The sequence below is a fragment of the Haematobia irritans genome, chromosome 5 (genome assembly GCF_050003625.1).
Source record: "Haematobia irritans isolate KBUSLIRL chromosome 5, ASM5000362v1, whole genome shotgun sequence".
In the NCBI taxonomy this organism is placed as follows: Eukaryota; Metazoa; Arthropoda; class Insecta; order Diptera; family Muscidae; genus Haematobia; species Haematobia irritans.
Window position 1 is genome coordinate 18,592,616 of NC_134401.1, and position 23,896 is coordinate 18,616,511.

At 29.9% G+C, this 23,896-nt stretch overlaps 1 protein-coding gene across 1 annotated transcript in view; it reads left to right on the forward strand.

Annotated features, from left to right (window-relative positions):
• Positions 1–23,896, forward strand: part of mtt (mangetout) — a 160,367-nt gene that overhangs the window by 111,861 nt on the left and 24,610 nt on the right. Inside the window, exons 10-11 of the mRNA XM_075311324.1 lie at positions 5,829–5,962; positions 22,479–22,669. Coding sequence (XP_075167439.1) covers positions 5,829–5,962; positions 22,479–22,669 — 325 coding nt within the window. The remainder of the gene's footprint in view (positions 1–5,828; positions 5,963–22,478; positions 22,670–23,896) is intronic.

Genomic DNA, 23,896 nt, shown 5'->3' on the forward strand with positions numbered 1-23,896 from the left:
GGTTACATACATTTAATAGGCGAAGCAATTCAACGTTATTGCGAAATTGTAAACTATAAAGGAATCTAGTAGCAAATATTCTATAAAAACGATCTGAAGCATCAACAAGTGTATACGGCCGTAAGTTCGGCCAGGCCGAATCTTATGTACCCTCCACCATGGATTGCGTAGAAACTTCTACGAAAGACTGTAAAACGTCTTAATATCGTTTTCTAAATTGTGAGTTAGTCCATACGTGGTATATATTAGACAAAAAAACTTATGTATAGGTAAGTCTACAAATAATTACGAATCGACATGGACTTTTGCACCGTACGTAGAGAGCCAGACTATAAATATGGGGGCCGCTTATATGGGGGCTATATAGAATGATGAACTTGATATGGACCACTTTTTGTGTGATTGGAAATCGATTTATCTGAGGGATATATATTACTATAGACCGATATGGACCTAGTTACGCATGGTTTTTAACGACCTTATACTAGCACAATGTACCAAATTTCAACTTACTCGGATGAAATTTGCTCCTCCAAGTGGCTCCAAAACCAAATCTCGGGATCGGTTTATATGGGGGCTATATATGATTATGGACTGATATGGACCACTTTTGGCATGGTTGTTAAATATCATATACGATCACCACGTACCAAAATTTCAAGCAGATCGGATGAATTTTGCTTCTCCAAAAGGCACCGGAGGTCAAATCTGGGGATCGGTTTATATGGGAGCTATATATAATTATGGGCTGATAGGAACCAATTCTTGCATGGTTGTTGGATACCATATGCTAACATCACGTACCAAATTTCAACCGAATGGGAAGAATTTTGCTCTTCCAAGGGGTTCTGGAGGTCAAATCTGGGAATCGGTTTATATGGGGCCTATATATAATTATGGGCCGATACCGACCAATTTTTACATGGGAGTTTGAGGCTATATTTTAACACCACGTACCGGAGGTCCGGAGGTCAAATCTGGTGATCGGTTTATATGGGGGCTATATATAATTATGGACCGATGTGGACCAATTTTTGCATGATTGTTAGACACCATATACTAACACCATGTACCAAATTTCAGCCGCATCGGATGAAATTTGCTTCTCTTAAAGGCCTCTCAAGCCAAATCGGGGGATCGGTTTATATGGGGGCTATATATAATTATGGACCGATGGGGACCAATTTTTGCATGGTTGTTAGAGACCATATACTAACACCATGTACCAAATTTCAGCCGGATGGGATGAAATTTGCTTCTCTTAAAGGCCTCGCAAGCCAAATCGGGGGATCGGTTTATATGGGGGCTATATATAATTATGGACCGATGGGGACTTATTTTAGCATGGTTTTTAGAGACCATATACTAACACCATGTACCAAATTTCAGCCTGATCGGATGAAATTTGCTTCTCTTAGAGGCCTCGCAAGCCAAATCGGGGGATCGGTTTATATGGGGGCTATATATAATTATGGACCGATGTGGACCAATTTTTGCATGATGGTTAGAGACCATATACTAACACTATGTACTAAATTTCAGCCGGATCGGATGAAATTTGCTTCTCTTAGAGACCTCGCAAGCCAAATCGGGGGATCGGTTTATATGGGGGCTATATATAATTATGGACCGATGTGGACCAATTTTTGCATGGTTGTTAGAGACCATATATTAACACCATGTACCAAATTTCAGCCGGATCGGATGAAATTTGCTTCTCTCAGAGGCCTCGCAAGCTAAATTTGGGGGTCCGTTTATGTGGGGGCTATACGTAAAAGTGGACCGATATGGCCCATTTTCAATACCATCCGACCTACATCAATAACAACTACTTGTGCCAAGTTTCAAGTCGATAGCTTGTTTCGTTCGGAAGTTAGCGTGATTTCGACAGACGGACGGACGGACGGACGGACATGCTCAGATCGACTCAGAATTTCACCACGACCCAGAATATATATACTTTATAGGGTCTTAGAGCAATATTTCGATGTGTTACAAACGGAATGACAAAGTTAATATACCCCCCATCCTATGGTGGAGGGTATAAAAATATATTATATTTGTTTTCATTTTTTATATATTTTTATATAAAACTTGCCGATCCCAGTCCACCTCACTGCGCTTTCCTGATTATTTAGAACTAAAGGAAAAATTTCACTATTCCACTTATCGAAAATTCATATAGACTGAATAAATTGAATCGCCTTCTCGTACGTTTCCTGTAAACATCCAAGTCAATCAGATAAGTTAAGATTTTCCTCTATAAAATACTGGAAAGTATAGTAAAAGATTTTTGTGTAGATACCACTTCCAACATTTCCTGAAAATGTCAAGAAAATCTGGAAATTTTTGTCAAAATTGTATTTCTATAGAAAATTTTGTGAAAATTTTATTTCTATAGAAAATTTTGTCAAAATTTTATTTCTACGGAAAATTATGTCAAAATTTTAATTCTATAGAAATTTTGTCAAAATTTTATTTCTATAGCAATTTTGTCAACATTTTATATCTATGGAAAATTTGGCCCCATTTTTTTCCTGCGGAAAATTTTGTCAAAATTTTGAACTCTCTCACATTCCATAGAAATAAAAATTTGACAAATTTTCTATAAAATAAAATTTTGACAAAATTTTCTATTGAAATAAAAATTTGACAAATTTTCTATAGAAATTAAAAAAATTGACAAAATTTTCTGTAGAAATAAAATGTTGACAAAATGTTCTATAGAAATAAAAACTTGACAAATTTTTTATAGAAATTAAAAAAAGTGGCAAAATTTTCTATAGAAATAAAATTTTGACAAAATTTTCTATAGAAATAAAATTTTGACAAAATTTTCTATAGAAATAAAATTTTGACAACGTATTCTATAGAAATAAAATTTTGACAAAATTTTCTACAGAAATAAAGTTTTGACAAAATTTTTCATAGAAATAAAATTGTGATAAAAGTTTTCATAGAAATAAAATTTTGGCAAAAAAATAAAAATAAAAATAAAAATTTTCTATAAAAATAAAATTTTGACAACATTTTTCTTTCATAGAAATAAAAATTGTACAAAATTTTCTATAGAAATGAAATGTTGACAAAATTTTCTATAGAAATAAAAACTTGACAAAATTTTCTATAGAAATAAAATTTTGACAAAATTTTCTATAGAAATAAAATTTTGACAAAATTTTCTATAGAAATGAAATTTTGACAAAATTTTCTTTAGAAATAAAATTTTGACAAAATTTTCTATAGAAATAAAATTTTGACAAAATTTTCTATAGAAATAAAGTTTTGACAAAATTTTTCATAGAAATAAAATTGTGATAAAAGTTTTCACAGAAATAAAATTTTGGCAAAAAAATAAAAATAAAAATTTTCTATAAAAATAAAATTTTGACAACATTTTTCATAGAAATAAAAATTGTACAAAATTTTCTATAGAAATGAAATGTTGACAAAATTTTCTATAGAAATAAAAACTTGACAAAATTTTCTATAGAAATAAAATTTTGACAAAATTTTCTATAGAAAAAATTTTGACAAAATTTTCTATAGAAATAAAATTTTGACAAAGTATTCCATAGAAATAAAATTTTGACAAAATTTTCTATAGAAATAAAATTTTGACAAAATTTTTCATAGAAAAAAAATTTTGGCAAAAAAATAAAAATAAAAATAAAAATTTTCTATAAAAATAAAATTTTGACAACATTTTTCATAGAAATAAAAATTGTACAAAATTTTCTATAGAAATGAAATGTTGACAAAATTTTCTATAGAAATAAAAACTTGACAAATTTTTTATAGAAATTAAAAAAATTGACAAAATTTTCTATAGAAATAAAATTTTGACAAAATTTTCTATAGAAATAAAATTTTGACAAAATTTTCTATAGAAATAAAATTTTGACAAAGTATTCAATAGAAATAAAATTTTGACAAAATTTTCTATAGAAATAAAATTTTGACAACATTTGTCATAGAAATAAAAATTGTTCAAAATTTTCTATAGAAATGAAATGTTGACAAAATTTCCTATAGAAATGAAATGTTGACAAAATTTTCTATAGAAATGAAATGTTGACAAAATTTTCTTTAGAAATAATAATTTGACAAATTTTCTATAGAAATAAAATTTTGATAAAATATTCTAAAAAAATTTGACAAATTTTCTATTTCTATCAAGTTAAATTTCTAAGGAAAATTTGGTCCAATTTTTTTTTTCCTGGGGAAAATTTGGCAAAATTTTATTTCTGTATACATTTTGTCAAAATTTTATTTCCCATTTTTTCTGGAGTATATATATTTTCCTGAAATTCCTAGCAGGAACATAGGGCCGTTCTGGAGTAGATTTTGCCAAAATTTTATTTCTATAGAAAATTTTGTCGACATTTTATTTCTAAAGAAAATTTCATCAAAATTGTATTTCTATAGCAATTTTTTATTAAAAATTTATTTCTAAAGAAAACTTTTTTCAAAAGCTTATTTCTATAGACAATTTTGTCAAATTTTTATTTCTATAGAAAATTTGTGAAGTACTCGTACCTCTTAGTTGGAGAAGAATATTTTGCAACATCTACCAAAACATCAAGAAAAAGTCGGACACAAGGGAGGAAAAATAAAGCCTTTATTATTATTTTAAGTAAATCAGAGAATTAAACCAAATTTTTAAAAAGTCGAACAAAAATAAGGCCCCCTGTCCAAATATCAAAAATCTGGTTCCTTATATTAATGTCATAACCTCCCACCAAGTCGTCCTCGAATTTATGTAAATCGTAGATGTTAAGTTGTTTCGCTATACTTTAAAAAAGGCGTGCAAAGGGGAGGACCCCCTCCCCGACCATGTACCGATAAATAAAGAAGTGGGTTTTTGTCTATATGCCACCCTTAACCTACCCTGAAAATGTTCAGCAAGTCGGAGAACTTTGATCCAATTTTTTAAAAGTCGGACAAGGGGGTGTTGCTTTTTCAAAAATAAGGTACCCTTTTTTCACTACATGATCCCTTAGGAAAAAATTAAAAAAAAACACACATTTTCGTGTTAAACACTTAGCACCCCCCTTTGAGTGTAACAAAGCACATCTCCTGATATTAATTCAACTTCATTATATATCACTTTCCTTTTCTTACACGCCTCATAAATCACTCATGTTGAAGGCATTGTGATGGTCTACGTTCAACCAATTTAGGATATTCACGGAACAAAAACCAGCTGAGCATTATGCTACATTTCGAATATACTGAACACAACTTCCTAGGCAAACAGACTAAAGACAAAAAGGGCAATAGTTTGTGGATAAGAAAAATAAATTTATTTGTTGTAGTAAATATCACATGAACTTTGAGAGTAAAATATTGACCAATGCATAAATCCTAAAACTCCTCACAGGATTGTTAGCCTTTTTGACCATAAAGTATATCATAGAGGAAAATAGGAAAACTAAATTGAAGAATTTGTGATGACAAGGCAAATTGAAGAAAATTGAAATGAGAATTCGTTTAGGAGACCAATGACTGGTGATTGCTTTTTGCTAATTGAAAGGCTCCGTAAAAATGCCCATGTTAGTTTAACGATGGCATGGCTAGTTGATGGTTTTGTCTTCTCATTCCTTCGACTCTATTATATTTCAAAGTCATTGATGATTTGATTGTGTCTTTACGAAGCAAAAGTGAAATTTACAAGGATCTTAGTATGTTAGATATTTCGGGCGATTGAAATGTAAACCATAAAAATGTATTAATTTACAAACAATAACTATATGAAATATTTTATTCATAATTCTAACTTTAATCCTCATAAATAATGATTTGTATTTAATCTGTTCTACTTACAGAGGTTCAGTTCAAGCTGTTGAATCCCAAACCACCAGAGTCTGTTTGCAGTCTGGAATGTGAAAGAGGTCAAGCGAAAAAATATGTGGAAGGTGAAAGCTGTTGCTGGCATTGTTTTAATTGTTCAACGTATCAGGTGAGCAAATAGCAAAAATTATAAAAAAAAGAAAACTAAGTATCCTAAACTGAAGTCAAGAAGTCAAATATGGAGATCGTTTTATATGAGAACTATATATAATTATGAACCGAATGGACCGAATGAACCATTTTTTACATGCTGGTTAATGGTCACATACTACCACCACGTACCAAATATCAATCGAATTGGATGAAGTTTGTACCTCAAGGAATCATCTCAATCCAAATATGGAGATCGGTTTATATGGGACTATATATAATTATGGACCTATATGGAACAATTTTTGGATGATTGTAGATCGACTCGGAAATTCTCTCTGAGCCAGAGCATACCACAATTTTCCCCAGCCGAAGTTAATACTGTCACCAAATATGCAAACACGGTTGCCACTCGAGCCCAAAATAATGTAGCAAAATTTGGAGAAAATTTTACCATAAAACTACCAAATAAACAAATCTTATTTTGCAAAATTTTATTTCTATAGAAAATTTTGACGAAATTTTATTTCTGGGCCCGACAAATATGATTGAAGTACAAAGCAACAATAAAAAACAAAACACGAATGAAGTAAGAGGAAGCACGCTCAAAATAAACCCAGCCAACTGCACTCAAATCGATGATTTGAAAATGGCAAAGGCCGGCTATCATAAACCTTTCTTCGGAAAGTTCAAGTGTGGTTCATTTTGGGTTTAGTGAACTGCCTGTATTTATTCTGATAATTGGTTGATAGTTTTGCTGCAAGTAGAGGATGCTGATGAGGAATGTGGCAATTCCGAAACGTGCGCCCATCCAACCATCTTGCAGTCTATAGGGCTTTGTCCAAATAAATTTGACAAATATTATTTTCCTCTATTGGTTAAGCTACTCTTGTTGGGTAGTCAACGCAATGGTTTTAAAGCTGAGATCAAAACAACAAATATGATTGAAGTACAAACCAACAATAAACAAGTATATACGGCCGTAAGTTCGGCCAGGCCGAATCTTATGTACCCTCCACCATGGATTGCGTAGGAACTTCTACTAAAGGCTGTCATCCACAATCGAATTACTTGGGTTGCGATAACACTTCCCGATGGCAAGGTATCGTAAAACTTTTTAACACTGTCTTCTAAATTGTAAGTTAGCCCATACGGGGTATATATTAAACAAAAAAAGGCCGATTAAATACGTATATAATCTAGTTTGACAAAATTTTCTATAGAAATAAAACTTTGACAAAATTTTCTATAGAAATGAAACCTTGACAAAATTTTCTATAGGAATAAAATTTTGACAAAATTTTCTATAGAAATAAAAATTTGACAAAATTTTCTATAGAAATAAAAACTTGACAAAATTTTCTATAGAAATAAAATGTTGACAAAATTTTCTATGGAAGTAAAATGTTGACAAAATTTTCTATAGCAATACAATTTTAACAAAAATTTCTATAGAAATAAAATGTTGACAAAATTTTGTATAGAAATGAAATTTTGACAAAATTTTGTATAGAAATAAAATTTTGACAAAATTTTCTACAGAAATAAATTTTTTACAAAATTTTCTATAGAAATAAAATTTTGACAAACATTTCTATAGAAATAAACTTTTGATAAAACTTTCTATAGAAATGAAATTTTAACAAAACTTTCTATAGTAATAAAATTTGACAAAATTTTCTATGGAAATAAAGTTTTGGTAGATTACAAAATTTTCTATAGAAATAAAATTTTGACAAAATTTTCTATGGAAATAAAATTTTGACAAACATTTCTATAGAAATAAACTTTTGACAAAACTTTCTATAGAAATGAAATTTTGACAAAACTTTCTATAGTAATAAAATTTGACAAAATTTTCTATGGAAATAAAGTTTTGGTAGATTGTTTTTGGCGATATGGACCAATTTTTGTGTAATAAGTCATCGGCTCTATATAACTAAAGACCGATATGGACCAGTTTTTACATGGCTGCTAGAGGCCATATATTGACAAAATGTACCAAATTTCAACCGTATCGGATGACTTTTGCTCCTCCAAGAGTTTCCGGACGTCAAATCTGGGGACGGTTTATATGGGAACTATATATAATTATGGACCGATATGGACCAATTTTTGCATGGTTGTTAGAGACCATATACTAACACCATGTACCAAATTTCAACTGGATCGGATGAATTTTGCTCTTCCAAGAGGCTCCGGAGGTCAAATCTGGGGATCGGTTTATATGGGGGCTATATATAATTATGGACCGATATGGACCAATTTTTGCATGGTTATTAGAGGCCGTAAACTAACATCATGTACCAAATTTCAACGGGATCGGATGAATTTTGCCCCTCCAAGAGGCTCCGGAGGTCAAATCTGGGGATCGGTTTATATGGGGGCTATATACAGCTGCGCTCAAAATAATAGTAGTAGCAAATAAATTATTATGAATACCGAAAAATAGTTCTTAGGAACTCCATTAATTGCTGGAAAAAACATTTTTTATTAAATGCTGAAGACTTACATGTAATTTGAAAAAACAATAACAAACAAGTATATACAGCAGTAAGTTCGGCCGGGCCGAATCTTAAGTACCCACCACCATGAACCAAATATTAGTGTTTCCTTTGAAATTTCAGGAGGGCTTGAGGACTTGAGGACACTTCCTGAAGATAAATTTAAAGATTTCATCCATGAGGACAATATCAGATTCTGGATTTATAAGAACCATTTTTGTTTGAGTTTTAGAGGAATCATTAACATCTCTTGTAAGTGTGCAAGAAAATTATAAAATAACGTCTTGATTTGAAATCTTAAATCTATAGAAGTAAAATCTGGAAATTTTACATTGAGTTTCAAGCAATTTTCATCATCAGTGCGCCTTCTACACCCTCAAGAAGTGAAGTCGGTCTATATGGAGGCATTACCAAATGGACCTATAAAAACCTAATCCGATACACGTTTTTGTGAGCCTAAAATACCAGAATATTTAAAATTTCAGGCAAATCAGATAAAAACTACGGTTTCTAGAAACCCAAGGAGTTAAATCGGGAGATCGTTCTTATGGGGGCTATACTAAAATATGGACCGATACTCACCGTTCTCGGCACACCTCTTTATGACCCGAAAATACCTCTAGATTTTCAATTTCAAAATAGGATAAAAACTTCGGATTCTAGAAGCCCAAGAAGTAAAATCGGGAAATCGGTCTATATGGGGGCTATACCAAAATATGGACCGATCCTCACCATTTTCGGCACACTTCTTTATGGTCCTAAAATACTTCTAGATTTCCAATTTCAGACAAATTGGATAAAAAATAAGGTTTCTATAAGCCCAAGACCCCAAATCGGGAGGTCGTTTTATATGTGGAACATACCAAAACATGGACCGATACTCACAATTTTTGGCACACGTATTTGTGGTCCTACAATACCTCTAGATTTCCGTTTTCAGGTAAATTGAATAAAAACTGCGGTTTCTATAAGCCCAAGAAGTAAAATCGGGAGATCGGTCTATATGGGGGCTATACCAAAATATGGGCCGATACTCACAATTTTTGGCACACGTATTTGTGGTCCTACAATACCTCTAGATTTCCAATTTCCGGTAAATTGAATAAAAACTGCGATTTCTATAAGCCAAAGAAGTAAAATCGGGAGATGGGTCTATATGGGGGCTATACCAAAATATGGACCAATACTCACAATTTTTGGCACATGTATTTGTGGTCCTACAATACCTCTAGATTTCCAATTTCAGGTAAATTGAATAAAAACTGCGGTTTCTATAAGCCCAAGAAATAAAATCGGGAGATCGGTCTATATGGGGGCTATGCCAAAACGTGGACCGATACTCACCACTTTTGGCACACCTCTTTACGGTCACAAAATACCGCCAGATTTCAAATTTCAGGCAAATTGGATAAAAACTACGGTTTCTATAAGCCCAAGACCCCAAATCGGGAGGTCGGTTTATATGGGGACTATATCAAAACCTGGACCGATACAGCCCATCTTCGAACTTGACCTGCCTGCAGACAAAAGACGAGTTTGTGCAAAATTTCAGCACGATTGCTTCATTATTGAAGACTGTAGCGTGATTACAACAGACAGACAGACAGACAGACGGACATCGTTATATCGTCTTAGAATTTCTCCCTGATCAAGAATATATATACTTTATATAGTCGGAAATCGATATTTCGATGCGTTACAAACGGAATGACAAACTTATTATACCCCCGTCACCATTCTATGGTGGTGGGTATAAAAATAGTTTACATTTTCGTAGCATACGGACAAGATTTTTAAAGTTTTATCGAAATTAATAGCTCAAAATAATAGTAGTGTTTGCAGTATTTCTCATAAAAGTTATAATAAACACCTATGTATATTACTTTTTTCATGCTCTGCAATCGTCAATAGAATTCTAAATTATTCTAATACTTTGTTGGGTGACTTTTGTTTGCAATTACGGCTGCAGAGCGCTTCCGTATTGAGTCAACAAGGTGTTGGCATCTTTGGTCAGGAATTGACCTCCATGCATCTCTTACTGCTTCCCAGAGTTGAGATATGCTTGCTGGCTGATACTGGGCAACCGACTTGTTCACATCCCACCATAAATTCTCGATTGAATTGAGGTCTGGCGACTGTGGTGGCCACTCAAAAATATTTAGTTTGTTTTCCTGAAACCACTTTTTCGCAACTTTGCTAGAATGTTTTGGGTCGTTGTCCTTCTGGAAGACCCAAAACAATGGCATATTATATCTAGCATATGGTAGAATTACTTCCTGCATAATATGGACATAAATGTGTCTATCTACACGCAAAAAAATAATTCTTTCCTCCTAAACGAAATTTTAGACAAACAAAGTTCGTTTCTCATTTGCTTTTCGCTGTAAGGAAGTGTATTTGGAAGAAAAGTATATACTTTTTGTGATAAACGTTTATTCTTTTCCAGGATGTAAAAACAATTTCATAAAGACTAGCTCAAAAAAAAAACATTATTTTCTTGCTACTTGCATTGTCCCTCACATCTTTCTCACATCCACGAGGATTTTTAGTTCTTAACACCTTTTCCTGTAATACCAACAATGTAGAAGAAATTATACGATTTTATAAATTTTTAAACTTTTTTTACCTTTCGCCTGGACGGAGAATCGAACCGCGGACCATGCACATTGTAAGCCAACACACTAACCACTGAGCTATGTACCTGTTATGGTCATCAATAGATAAATATCCATATAAGTTATATTTATATAGCATAGCTTGCGGCGCCCACGAACCGAATAAACAAAGTTTATTTAACAGAAACAAACATTTAGTTTGGCACCGTGGAGCAGTGGTAGCTACGTCCGACTCTCATGCCAAGGGTCGTGGGTTCGAGCCCTGCTTCGGCCAAAGTTTTTTTTTTTGCTTTTGTTTTTTTTTTTTACATACATTCCAGATATATTCGGAAGATTCCGAAAAAATGTTTAACATTACATTGTACTATATTAAATTTTGAACTGTAAAATGTGTCTTATTAAAGACCTAACGTCAGAAAAGAACAGTGTTTGATATAAACGAAATGGACTGTGTTGTTATTTCAAAAATAACTTTTTTTATTGAAAAAATAAAAATGTTGTAACAAACGAATTTTTTTGGTGATAAAAGTTTAAAATTTTCGAAGCAATTCAAAAAACTCTAACAAAAGAAAAACGTTTTCCAAACGTTTTTTTTCTTTGCGTGTATGATCTTTTTGATCCAATATATAGGCCCTACTCCGTAATACGAAAAGTATGCCCAAATCATTATAGAAGCACCACCGTGATTTACAGTTTACGTCGTAAAATTGGGATTGTACTCAGTATTTGGAGGTCGCCAAACATATTGACGGGATCCCTTTCCACCATAAAGCACTATTTTTGACTCATCCGTTCATAAAATATTCCTCCATTTCTGTACTGACCAATGGAGTACAGAAATGGGGGAAACTTTATTCTTTTCGACACATGCTTTTTTGAAAGAAGAGTGACTTATTTTCGCACAAGCATCTTCGAATTGTTTGTACGCTAGCTTTTACCCCTAACTCGTCTTTTATTTGTTTGGAGCTTGCAAAGGGATTCTGCTTACGGTATCTTACTGCACGAGCAGTTAATTTTTCGACAAAACGCTTGAACGCCCGCGAGTTTCTGGTTTATCTGTATATTTTATTGCGATTCGTACCGTAGTTAGTGAGCATCATTTTATATCTTGAACTGCTTTGTACGTTTTTCCTTGTGAAATTAATTTTCTGATCAAAAAGCGCTGTTCGGAAGTGCAGTGCTTGCATTGACCCATTCTGAGCACAATTACTATAAAAAGATTTTTAGTACTTTTTATAAAATAATAGAAAATCAATAATAAAACACCTTTTGGGAATATCTCCTTAAAACAACTTCTTCCGTTCTTGTTCTGTATGTTTCAATCAATACATAACGAGCACTACTATTATTTTGGTTACACGAGAACCGGCACTTTTGCCAGAATGTCGAATTTTTACAATAACAATAGCATCAGAAGTAAAACCCAAGGATTTTGTTTTATTATGCATAATCTAAGCAATGACGTAAAAAGAAAAAAAGATGAAATAAACCGTTAATGGAAGGAATAGAAGAAGCAGAGAAAATGTGAGCACAGCACTACTATTATTTTGAGCGCAACTGTATAATTATGTACCGATATGGACCAATTTTTGCATGGTTGTTAAAAACCGTATACTAAGACCACGTACTAAATTTCAACCAGATCGGATGAATTTTGCTCCTCCAAGAGGCTCCGGTGGTCAAATCTGGGGATCGGTTTATATGGGAGCTATATATAATTATGGACCGATATGGACCAATTTTTGCATGGTTGTTAGAGGCCGTATACTAACATCAGGTACCAAATTTCAACCGGATCGGATGAATTTTGCCCCTCCAAAAGTCTCCGGAGGTCAAATCTGGGGATCGGTTTATATGGGGGCTATATATATTTATGGACCGATATGGACCAATTTTTGCATGGTTGTTAGAGACCGTATACTAAGACTACGTACCAAATTTCAACCGGATCGGATGAATTTTGCTGCTCCGGGAGGCTCCCCAAGCCAAATTTGGGGATCGGTTTATATGGGGGCTATACGTAAACGTGGTCCGATATGGCCCATTTTCAATACCATCCGACCTACATCAATAACAACTACTTGTGCCAAGTTTCAAGTCGATAGCTTGTTTCGTTCGGAAGTTAGCGTGATTTCCACAGACGGACGGACAGCCGGACAGACGGACGGACGGACAGACGGACGGACGGACGGACATGCTTAGATCGACTCAGAATTTCACCACGACCCAGAATATATATACTTTATGGGGTCTTAGAGCAATATTTCGATGTGTTACAAACGGAATGACAAAGTTAATATACCCCCATCCTATGGTGGAGGGTATAAAAATGCAATGAAATAAAATTTCGACAAAGTTTTCTATAGAAATAACGTTTTGACAAAATTTTCTATAGAAATAAAAATTTGACAACATTTGCTGTAAAAATAAAATTTTGAGAAAATTTGCTGTAAAAATAAAATTTTGAGACAATTTTCTATAGAAATAAAATTTTGACAAAATTTTCTATAGAAAAAAAATTTTAACAAAATTTTCTATAGAAATAAAATTTTGACAAAACTTTCTATAGAAATCAAATTTTGGCAAAATTTTCTATGGAAATAAAATTTTAACAAAATTTTCTGCAGAAATAAAATTTTGACAAAATTTTCTATAGAAGTCAAATTTTGGCAAAATTTTCTGTGGAAATAAATTAAAAAAAAAATCTAAAGAAATGAAACTTTGACAAAAATGTTTATAGAAATAAAAATTTGACAAAATTTTCTATAGAAATACAATTTTGACAAAATTTTCTATAGAAATACAATTTTGACAAAATTTTCTATAGAAATAAAATTGTAAAAAAATATAGAAATAAAATATTGACAAAATTTGCTATAGTAATAAGAATTTGACAAAGCTTTCTATATAAATAAAATTTTGATAAAATGTCAAAATATATATATATATATATATATATATATATATATAAAATAGATATAAAAATTTTCCAAAATTTTCTATAAAAATAAAATTTTGACAAAAATGTCTATAGAAATAAAATTTTAACACATTTTCTAAAGAAATAAAAAATTTGACAAAATTATCAATAGAAATAAAATTTTGACAACATTTTTTTATAGAAATAAAAATTTGACAAAATTTTCCATAGAAATAAAAAATTGACAAAATTTTTTACAGAAATAAAATTTTGACAAAATTTTCTATAGAAACAAAATTTTGACAACATTTTCTATAGATATAAAATTTTGACAAAATTTTCTATAGAAATAAAAATATGACAAAATTTTCTATAGAAATAAAAATTAGACAAGATTTTCTATAGAAATAGAAATTTGACAAAATTTTCTATAGAAATAAAAAATTGACAAAATTTTCCATAGAAATAAAAAATTAACAAAATTTTTTACAGAAATAAAATTGTGACAAAATTTTCTATAGAAATAAAATTTTGACAAAATTTTCTATAGAAATAAAAATTAGACAACATTTTCTATAGAAATAAACCTTTGACGAACTTTCTATAGAAATAAAAATTTGATAAAATTTTCTATAGAAATAAAATTGTGACAAAAGTTTTTACAGAAATAAAATTTTGACAATATTTTCTATAGAAATAAAAAATTGACAACATTTTCTTTAGAAATAAAATTTTGACAAAATTTTCTATAAAAATAAAAATTTTACAAAGTTTTCTATAAAAATACAAATTTTCTATAAAAGTAAAAAAACTGACAACATTTTCCATAGAAATAAAATTTTGACAAAATTTTCTATAGAACTAAAATTTTGACAGAATTTTTTATAGAAATAAAATTTTGACAAAATTTTCTATAGAAATACAATTTTGACAAAATTTTTTATAGAAATAAAATTTTGACAAAATTTTCTATAGAAATACAATTTTGACAAAATTTTCTATGCAAATAAAATTTTAGCAAAACTTTTCGCTACAACTAAAATTTGGACAAAATTTTCTATAGAAATAAAATTTTGTCAAAATTTTCTATAGAAATAAAATTTTGACAATATTGTCTATAGAAATAAAAATTTAACAATATTTTCTATAGAAATAAAAATTTAACAACATTTTCTATTGAAATAAAATTTTGACAAAATTTTCTATAGAGAGAAAATTTTGAGAAAATTTTATGTAGAAATAAAATTTTGACAAAATTTTCTATAAAAATAAAAATTTAACAAAAATTTCTATAAAAATAAAATTTTTACAAAATTATCCATAGAAATAAAAATTTGACAACATTTGCTAGAGAAATTAAAAAAATTGACAACATTTTCTATAGAAATAAAATTTTGACAAAATTTTCTATAGAAAAAAAATGTGCAAAACTTTCTATAGAAAAAAATATTTACAAAATTTTATATAGAAATAAAAATTTGACAAAATATTCTATAGAAATACAATTTTGAAAACATTTTCTATAGAAATAAAATTTTGGCAAAATTTTCTATAGAAATAAAATTTTGGCAAAATTTTCTACAGAAATAAAATTTTGACAAAAGGTTCTATAGAAAATTAGTGAAATTCCCCTTAGTTGAAGAAGAATATTTTAAAAAATCTAACAAAACATCAAGAATTCTGCCATTCTACCAAACAGTAAAAAATCTACCATTTTTTGGTAGAACTTTACCAACTGTGGCAACCGTGGTCACACCACCACCAGAGGAAATCTGCCGTGGGAGGAATGTTTTTTGCCCAACTAAAATTAGGCAAATGCAGCCGCTCTTTTCTTATCTGGCACTGATTGACAACAGGTTAGCTGACGTGTTTCGCATGTGCAATCAAGGGCCACATGTAACGCGTCAAACCCGACTCACACCGTTTTTTATCTTCAGTAGTAGCTGATTTCAAGGCCCCAATGTGCGACTACGTTGTTACCAATATGGATGCTAATCATCGAACCACCGATACATAATGCTCTGGTTCCTTATTTCTATACCCCACAGACACTTCGGATTTAACAAGCGAAACAAATAAAAATACGATTTTCATTTTTTCACTGAAATGTATGAGTGTAATTTCGACAATTATTAAATGGTCTTCGCATCTGTAAATTGATTTTGCAATACCTCAACATAAAACAATGAAGCTAAGTTCTTGTCGGACCATTGTTTCGAACCACACAGATGAATCCAATTACAATCTTTAAGAAATTTGATATGATGATCTTTCAATTAAACATAATATGTAGCCCACTCCATGTCTGTTCAAGAAATTTTACTTTAAAATGATTACCTTGGAATCCCATCATCTTAATAGAAACTACTACAAATCTTGATAGACAACAAAATCCAAATAGTCCTGAGCAATCCAAATTGACATAACCTGCTGTGCACATGCATATTTCCATAAATGAACATTGCTCTTTATAAAAATCTTCTATTTGTCCATCCAGATTTCATAAGAAATGGTAAATGTAAAAAAATTTCTAAGAAATTCTTTCGATTGCATTCTCAATTTTTACGATTCATGGAACATTCAATATATGGACAAATAGCTTGCAATGTCCTAAGACATATCAATGTGAGATAAAATTTGCTGTTTATTTCTCCTTTCAATTGAGATCATATATTTTCTAGGACCAATACTACTAGCACATGTTCACATCCACATTCAATAGGGTAAGAGTTTTCTGAAGTATGCACTCAACATCCGTTTTGGTCACTTCCGTTGTGTGGTGGACGTGTAAGAGAACACAAACATATGAACATATGAAGAAGTTTGTTTGAGTAAGTATGTCGTGGGTAGTTATCCCTGTCCGTAAAGGACATTTGATCTACGATTGCTTGAGGATTCTCACAATGTGGACACAGATGCAACTATTGTCTTTTACTAGTTTCTGGTGACCATGAAACAAGACAACTATCCTCAGGGACCACTTAACCATGACTGTGAAAACCGATGGAAAATCTAAACATGCAAAGCATAAAAGTTTAAATATGTTGCGGTTTTTTCAAAAATTTAAAGGCAAATAAAAAAAATTGTGGCCAGATATTGAACTCATATATGTTGCCTTTAAGATAACACATTTACCAAAACAATCATATCAAGTTAAGGTTAGTTTAGGTTCTAGGAGAAGACACCTGTACCAAACTAATCGAATTTATGTCCACTTAGACCACTATAGATACATTAAGATTCCTCGAGGTAATTTTCTCAGTTTCTTCTTCGTGAGGTGGACTTCTTTAAAGTTGCTCAAGAACTTCTATTTATCTATCTTCCTTAAAGTTACTTTGAACATGTAACCAGAGGCCTCTACCGACAGAAACCAAACGTAAAATTCTTATTTATCTGTGCGGGCGCCAGTCCTACGTGGATTTAAAGATAAAAATTCTAGGTCTCGCAGAGTCAAACAAGGATATCCTCAAGATGGGGTGATATATACGGCATTGTTCAACGTCTTCCTATCTTCTATTCCCATCCTGGCGGCTTTGAAACGGTATCATATCGGGATGGCCGTACAATCATGGCATCCGGACCCATTGTTGATGACATCTGCGACTGATTAAACATTTAGCTTGCATCCTAATATTTCTGCCACCAAATCCTCATCCACACTATTGACTACATGGACGTCAGAAGAATGGTTCTAATTAGGCTTGCTCGCAACCTTTCGAGGCGAACCCAATGTCCTCGTCACAACTGCTTCTTCAAGTCCCTTAAATTAAATACTTCAAAAGTTTCATATTTTGTTCAGATCTTTATAATGGTTATCATAAATGGCATCATAGGGGTATACGAAGCGAAATAAAAAAATTAAAAATCAAATTTGACGTCGGTGTCAAAAATGACCAATGCACGAAATATAGCTCCTGTACAACCACGAACAACGATATGCATTTCTTTTCGATCGGACTTCAAATGACGACACAGCACAATAAATTGTATTTCGGGGGGTCGTAGGGTGCACGAAAAAAAGTTTTGGTGTTCTGAAATTGTCTTCGAATATGCTACAAAACTGGGGGTTGACCGCATCAACTTTTTTCGTGACCCTATCTAGTGTCCAGATATCCAGCACAAAGTTATATTATGCTGTTCACTGAGAATCTTAAGCTCTCTACGACAGCAGCTGATCACCTTAGACCTTATGTCTGTAGTGCCCAAAGCCTCTTTATAGTTGCTTTAATGTCGAGTAAAAAGCTGATACCTCTTCTGAATATCGGCCTCATAAACAGAGATGATTGCACAAAATTACTGTCTGAAGAATACTGATTCCTAGTTCAGTGCAATAAATAACGCTCTTCCTTCCTTCGTCCATTTTAAATCCGTATGTATCCATATTCAAAGTTCCGAAGGTATCCTCTTTCCTCCCACTCTTCCATACTTGGTATGATCTATTTCTGCTTATGATGATAAAAGAAAGTTTCTTAGGTCAGCCAACAGTGCTTTCTAGTATATCTTAACTAATAGAGCTAAAAATAATCTACCAAAATTTGGAGAAAATTTTACCACAAAACTACCAACCAAAAATGTTTTGTCAAAATTTAATTTCTATAGAAAATTTTTTCAATATTTTATTTCTATAGGAAATGTTGTCAAAATTTATTTCTATAAAAATTTTATTTCTATAGAAAATTTTGGCAAAATTCTATATCTAAACAAAATTTTGACAAAATTCTATTTCTATAGAAAATTTTGTCAGCATTTCTATTTCTATATAAAATTTTGTCAAAATTTTATTTCTATAGAAAATTTTTTCAAAATTTTGTTTCGATAGAAAGTTTTTTCAAAATTTTGTTTTTATAGAAAATTTTATTTCTATAGAGAATTTTGTCAAAATGTTATTTCTATAGAAAATTTTATTACTACAAAAAAAAAACTATTTTTTTGTCAAAATTTTATTTATTTAGAAAATTTCGTCAAATATTTATTTCTATAGAAAATTTTGTCAAAATTTTATTTCTATAGAAAATTTTGTCAAAATTTTATTTCTATAGAAAATTTTTTCAAAATTTTATTTCTATAGAAAATGGTTTCAAAATTTTATTTCTATAGCATATTTTGTCAATATTTTATTTGTATTGCACATTTTGTCAATATTTTATTTGAATAGAAAATTTTGTCAACATTTTATTTCTATAGAAAATTTTGTCAAAATTTTATTTCTATGGAAAATTTTGTCAAAATTTTATTTCTAAAGCAAATTTTGTCAAAATTTATTTCTATAGAAAATTTTGTCAAAACTTTAGTTCTATAGAAAATTTTGTCAAAATGTTATTTATTTAGAAAATTTCGTCAAATATTTAATTCTATAGAAAATTTTGTCAAAATTTTATTTCTATAAAAAATTTTGTCAACATTTTATTTCTATAGAGAATTGTTTCAAAATTTTATTTCTATAGAAAATGCTTTCAAAATTTTACTTCTATAGCACATTTTGTCAATATTTTATTTGTATAGAAAATTTTGTCAACATTTTATTTCTATAGAAAATTTTGCCAAAATTTTATTTCTATATAAAATTTTGTCAAAATTTTATTTCTATAGAAAATTTTGTCAAAATTTTATTTGTATAGAAAATATTGTCAAAATTTTATTTCTATAGAAAATTTTGTCAAAATTTTATTTCTATAGAAAATTTTGTCAAAATTTTATTTCTATAGAAAATTTTGTCAAAATTTTATTTCTATAGAAGATTTTGTCAAAATTTTATTTCTATAGAAAATTTTGTCAAAATTTTATTTCTATAGAATATTTTGTCAAAATTTTATTTCTATATAAAATTTTGTCAAAGTTTTATTTCTATAGAAAATCTTGTCAAAATTTTACTTCAATAGAAAATTTTGTCAAAATTTTATTTCTCTAGAAAATTTTGTCAAATTTTATTTTTTTTCTCTTTGAAAATTTTATTTCTATGGAAAATTTTGTCAAAATTTTTATTTTTTTAGAAAATTTTGTTTAAATTTTATTTCTATAGAAAATTTTGTCAAAATTTTATTTCTATAGAAAATTTTGTCAACATTTTATTTCTATAGAAAATTGTTTCTAAATTTTATTTCTATAGAAAATGTTTTCAAAATTTTACTTCTATAGCACATTTTGTCAATATTTTATTTGTATAGAAAATTTTGTCAACATTTTAATTCTATAGAAGATTTTGTCAAAATTTTATTTCTATAGAAAATTTTATTTCTAAAAAAATATTTTTTTATAGAAAATTTTGTCAAAATTTTATTTATTTAGAAAATTTCGTCAAATATTTAATTCTATAGAAAATTTTGTCAAAATTTTATTTCTATAGAAAATTTTGTCAAAATTTTATTTGTATAGAAAATTTTGTCAAAATTTTATTTGTATAGAAAATTTTGTCAAAATTTTATTTCTATAGAAAATTTTGTCAAAATTTTATTTCTATAGAAAATTTTGTCAAAATTTTATTTCTATAGAAAATTTTGTCAAAATTTTATTTCTATAGAATATTTTGTCAAAATTTTATTTCTATATAAAATTTTGTCAAAGTTTTATTTCTATAGAAAATCTTGTCAAAATTTTACTTCAATCGAAAATTTTTTCAAAATTTTATTTCTCTAGAAAATTTTGTCAAAATTTTATTTTTTTTTTCTCTTTGAAAATTTTATTTCAATAGAATATTTTGTCAAAATTTTTATTTTTTTTAGAAAATTTTGTTTAAATTTTATTTCTATAGAAAATTTTGTCAAAATTTTATTTCTATAGAAAATTTTGTCAACATTTTATTTCTATAGAAAATTGTTTCAAAATTTTATTTCTATACAAAATGTTTTCAAAAGTTTACTTCTATAGCACATTTTGTCAATATTTTATTTGTATAGAAAATTTTGTCAACATTTTATTTCTATAGAAGATTTTGTCAAAATTTTATTTCTATGGAAAATTTTGTCAAAATTTTATTTCTATAGAAAATCTTGTCAAAATTTTATTTCTATAGAAAATTTTGTCAAAATTTTATTGCTATAGAAAATTTTTTCAAAATTTTATTTCTATAGCACATTTTGTCAATATTTTATTTGTATAGAAAATTTTGTCAAAATTTTATTTCTATAGCAAATTTTGTCAAAATTTTATTTCTATGGAAAATTTTGTCGAAATTTTATTTCTATAGAAAATCTTGTCTAAATGTTTTTTCTATAGAAAATTTTGTTAAAATTTTATTTCTATAGGCAATTTTGTTAAAATTTTAGTTCTATGGAAAATTTGGTCAAAATGTTATTTCTATAGAAAATTTTATTTCTACAAAAAAATTTATTTTTATAGAAAATTTTGTCAACATTTTATTTATTTAGAAAATTACGTCAAATATTTTTTCCTATCGGAAATTTTGTTAAAATTTTATTTCTATAGAAAATTTTGTCAAAATTTTATTTCTATAGAAAATTTTGTCAAAATTTCATTTCTCTAGAAAATTTGGTCAAAATTTTACTTTTATAGAAAATTTTGTCAAAATTTAATTTCCATAGAAAATTTTGTTTAAATTTTATTTCTATAGAAAATTTTGTTTAAAGTTTATTTCTATAGAAAATTTTGTCAAAATTTTAGTACTATCGAAAATTTTGTTAAAATTCTATTTTTATAGAAAATTTTGTCAAAATTTATTTCCATAGAAAATTTTGTCAAAATTTTAGTTCTATAGAAATTTTTGTTACAATTTTATTTCTATAGAACATTTTGTCAGAATTTTATTTCTATAGAAAATGCTGATAAATATTTATTTCTATAGACATTTTTGTTAAAATTTAATTTCTATAGACAATTTTTCAAAATTTTATTTCTATAGACAATTTTATCAAAATTTTAGTTCTATAGAAAATTTTATTTCGCTTTGTTTTGTTATTGTTGGTTTTTTCTTTAATCATTGTTGTTGACTATTGACTAAACTACAAGTGTAGCTTAACCAACAGAGGAAAATAATGTTTGTCAAACAAGTAGAGAATGCTGATGAGGAATGTGGAAGCGTGCGTCCATCCAACCATCTTGCAGTCTATAGCCCAAATAAATTTGCCAAACATTCTTTTCCTCTGTTGGTTCAGCTACACTTGTAGTTTAGTCAATGCATGGTTTTAAGCTGAAATCAAAAAAACAACAAAATTTTATTTCTATAGAAAATTTTGTTAAAATTTTTGTTTCTATAAACAATTTTGTCAAAATTTTATTTCTATAGAAAATTTTGTCAACATCCTAACAAGAGTACAAATTAAGGCCACGGGTATTGTTGGTCTCCTTCCTAACTCTTTGTCTCACATTAAATCCAATTTATCTATAAAATTTTCAACTTTTGTTGAATTCTTTGATAAAAATTGATTGTTTTTCACACAATGTATTTAAACAATTTGCAAAAATTCTATCCCAAAAAAAAATTTACTCTCATATATCGTTTTATTTATTTTGTTGCTTCTTTGTTTCTTTTGTATTTCACAGATTCGACATCCCACAGATGAAACGCAATGCCTAACATGCCAACTTGGCACATTGCCCGATGCCACAAAACAATATTGCCAAACAATACCAGAAGTTTATCTCAGACCAGAATCAGCATGGGCCATTGGAGCCATGGCATTTAGTGCCACTGGTATCCTGGTGACACTATTCGTAGTGGGTGTGTTTGTAAGGTAAGCCACAAAGTGCAGCAACAGCAGCATTTCCCTTCATGGTGGAGGGAAAGCTATATAATTCCGTTTCCAAAGAGATTGGAAGGAATGTTGGATATTTATGTCCTTGTAATATGGTGTACTTGAACTTGTCTGCTTGTGTGTGTGTGTGTGGTAGTATGGAATTTCCTCACACAAACATATGTCGTCAAAAGTTTTTCCTATATTTTTGGTTATCTCACAAAAAAAAACACAAAAATTGAATTTAACTTTTTGAGGGATTTTCGAAAAGGGTTAGGTTAAAGTCGGGCTGCCACTTAGTTTAGTTTCAGGCTCACTTAGACTATTCAGTCCATTGTGAAAAGGCTTGCTTGTTTCTAGAAAAGGGTTGCTTGTTTCTAGAACTAGACCTTGTGAATTTTATCTAGCATTCTTAGCTAGCTTTATTATCTAGCTAAGAATGAAGACTTAATCATGGTTAGGTTAGGTCACCTTTAAAGTCTCTCAAGAATTTCCATTTAGCTGTCTTCCATAAAGTTGCTTTAAATATCCAATCAGAGGCCCTATGATGACGGCGAGTATGTTCCTCAAGCTGTACTCTTGCAGATTTTGGTGGTCCGCCATAGCCCACCAAATGTGGCAGTCATATGTAGCGTTAGGTCTTATAATCATCATAAAAGCAATTAAAAAGGAAAGGTCGCATTTCCCATCGTTCCTCCGCTAATTTCCCGGTACTCTTACCAGTTAAGGCCACTGGAACTGTTGGTCTCCTTCCTAACTCTTTGTCTCACCTTTAAAGTCTCTCAAGAATTTCCATTTAGCTTTCTTGTTGGTTTAAATATCCAACCAGAGGCCCTATGATGAAGGCGGGTATGTTCCTCAAGCTCTACTCCCGCAGATCGGCGGGAGCCTGAACGAAAAACGAAGCCCAGTATCTTGCTTCTTCCCAAAGATCCTAATGCTGGACACTGGCACAGGAATGCTAGTAACTTCTGGACTTTTGGTTCACACACAATTTGCGAATGGTGGCGTATTCTTATCATATGTTTCCCAGGTCTTATGTGGAGTTATAATTTCAACGAAAAGCCTCCATTCCTGCCTGTTCATCGCCATCAGAACTTCGCAATTTCTACGATTCTTTTTGTCCCATATCAATTTAGTTTGCTCCCAGTCATCCGAAGGGGCGCAACGGCTTCGCCATGAAGACAGTGAAGGTAAAAACGTCCACAAGGACAATTACTCGTTCCA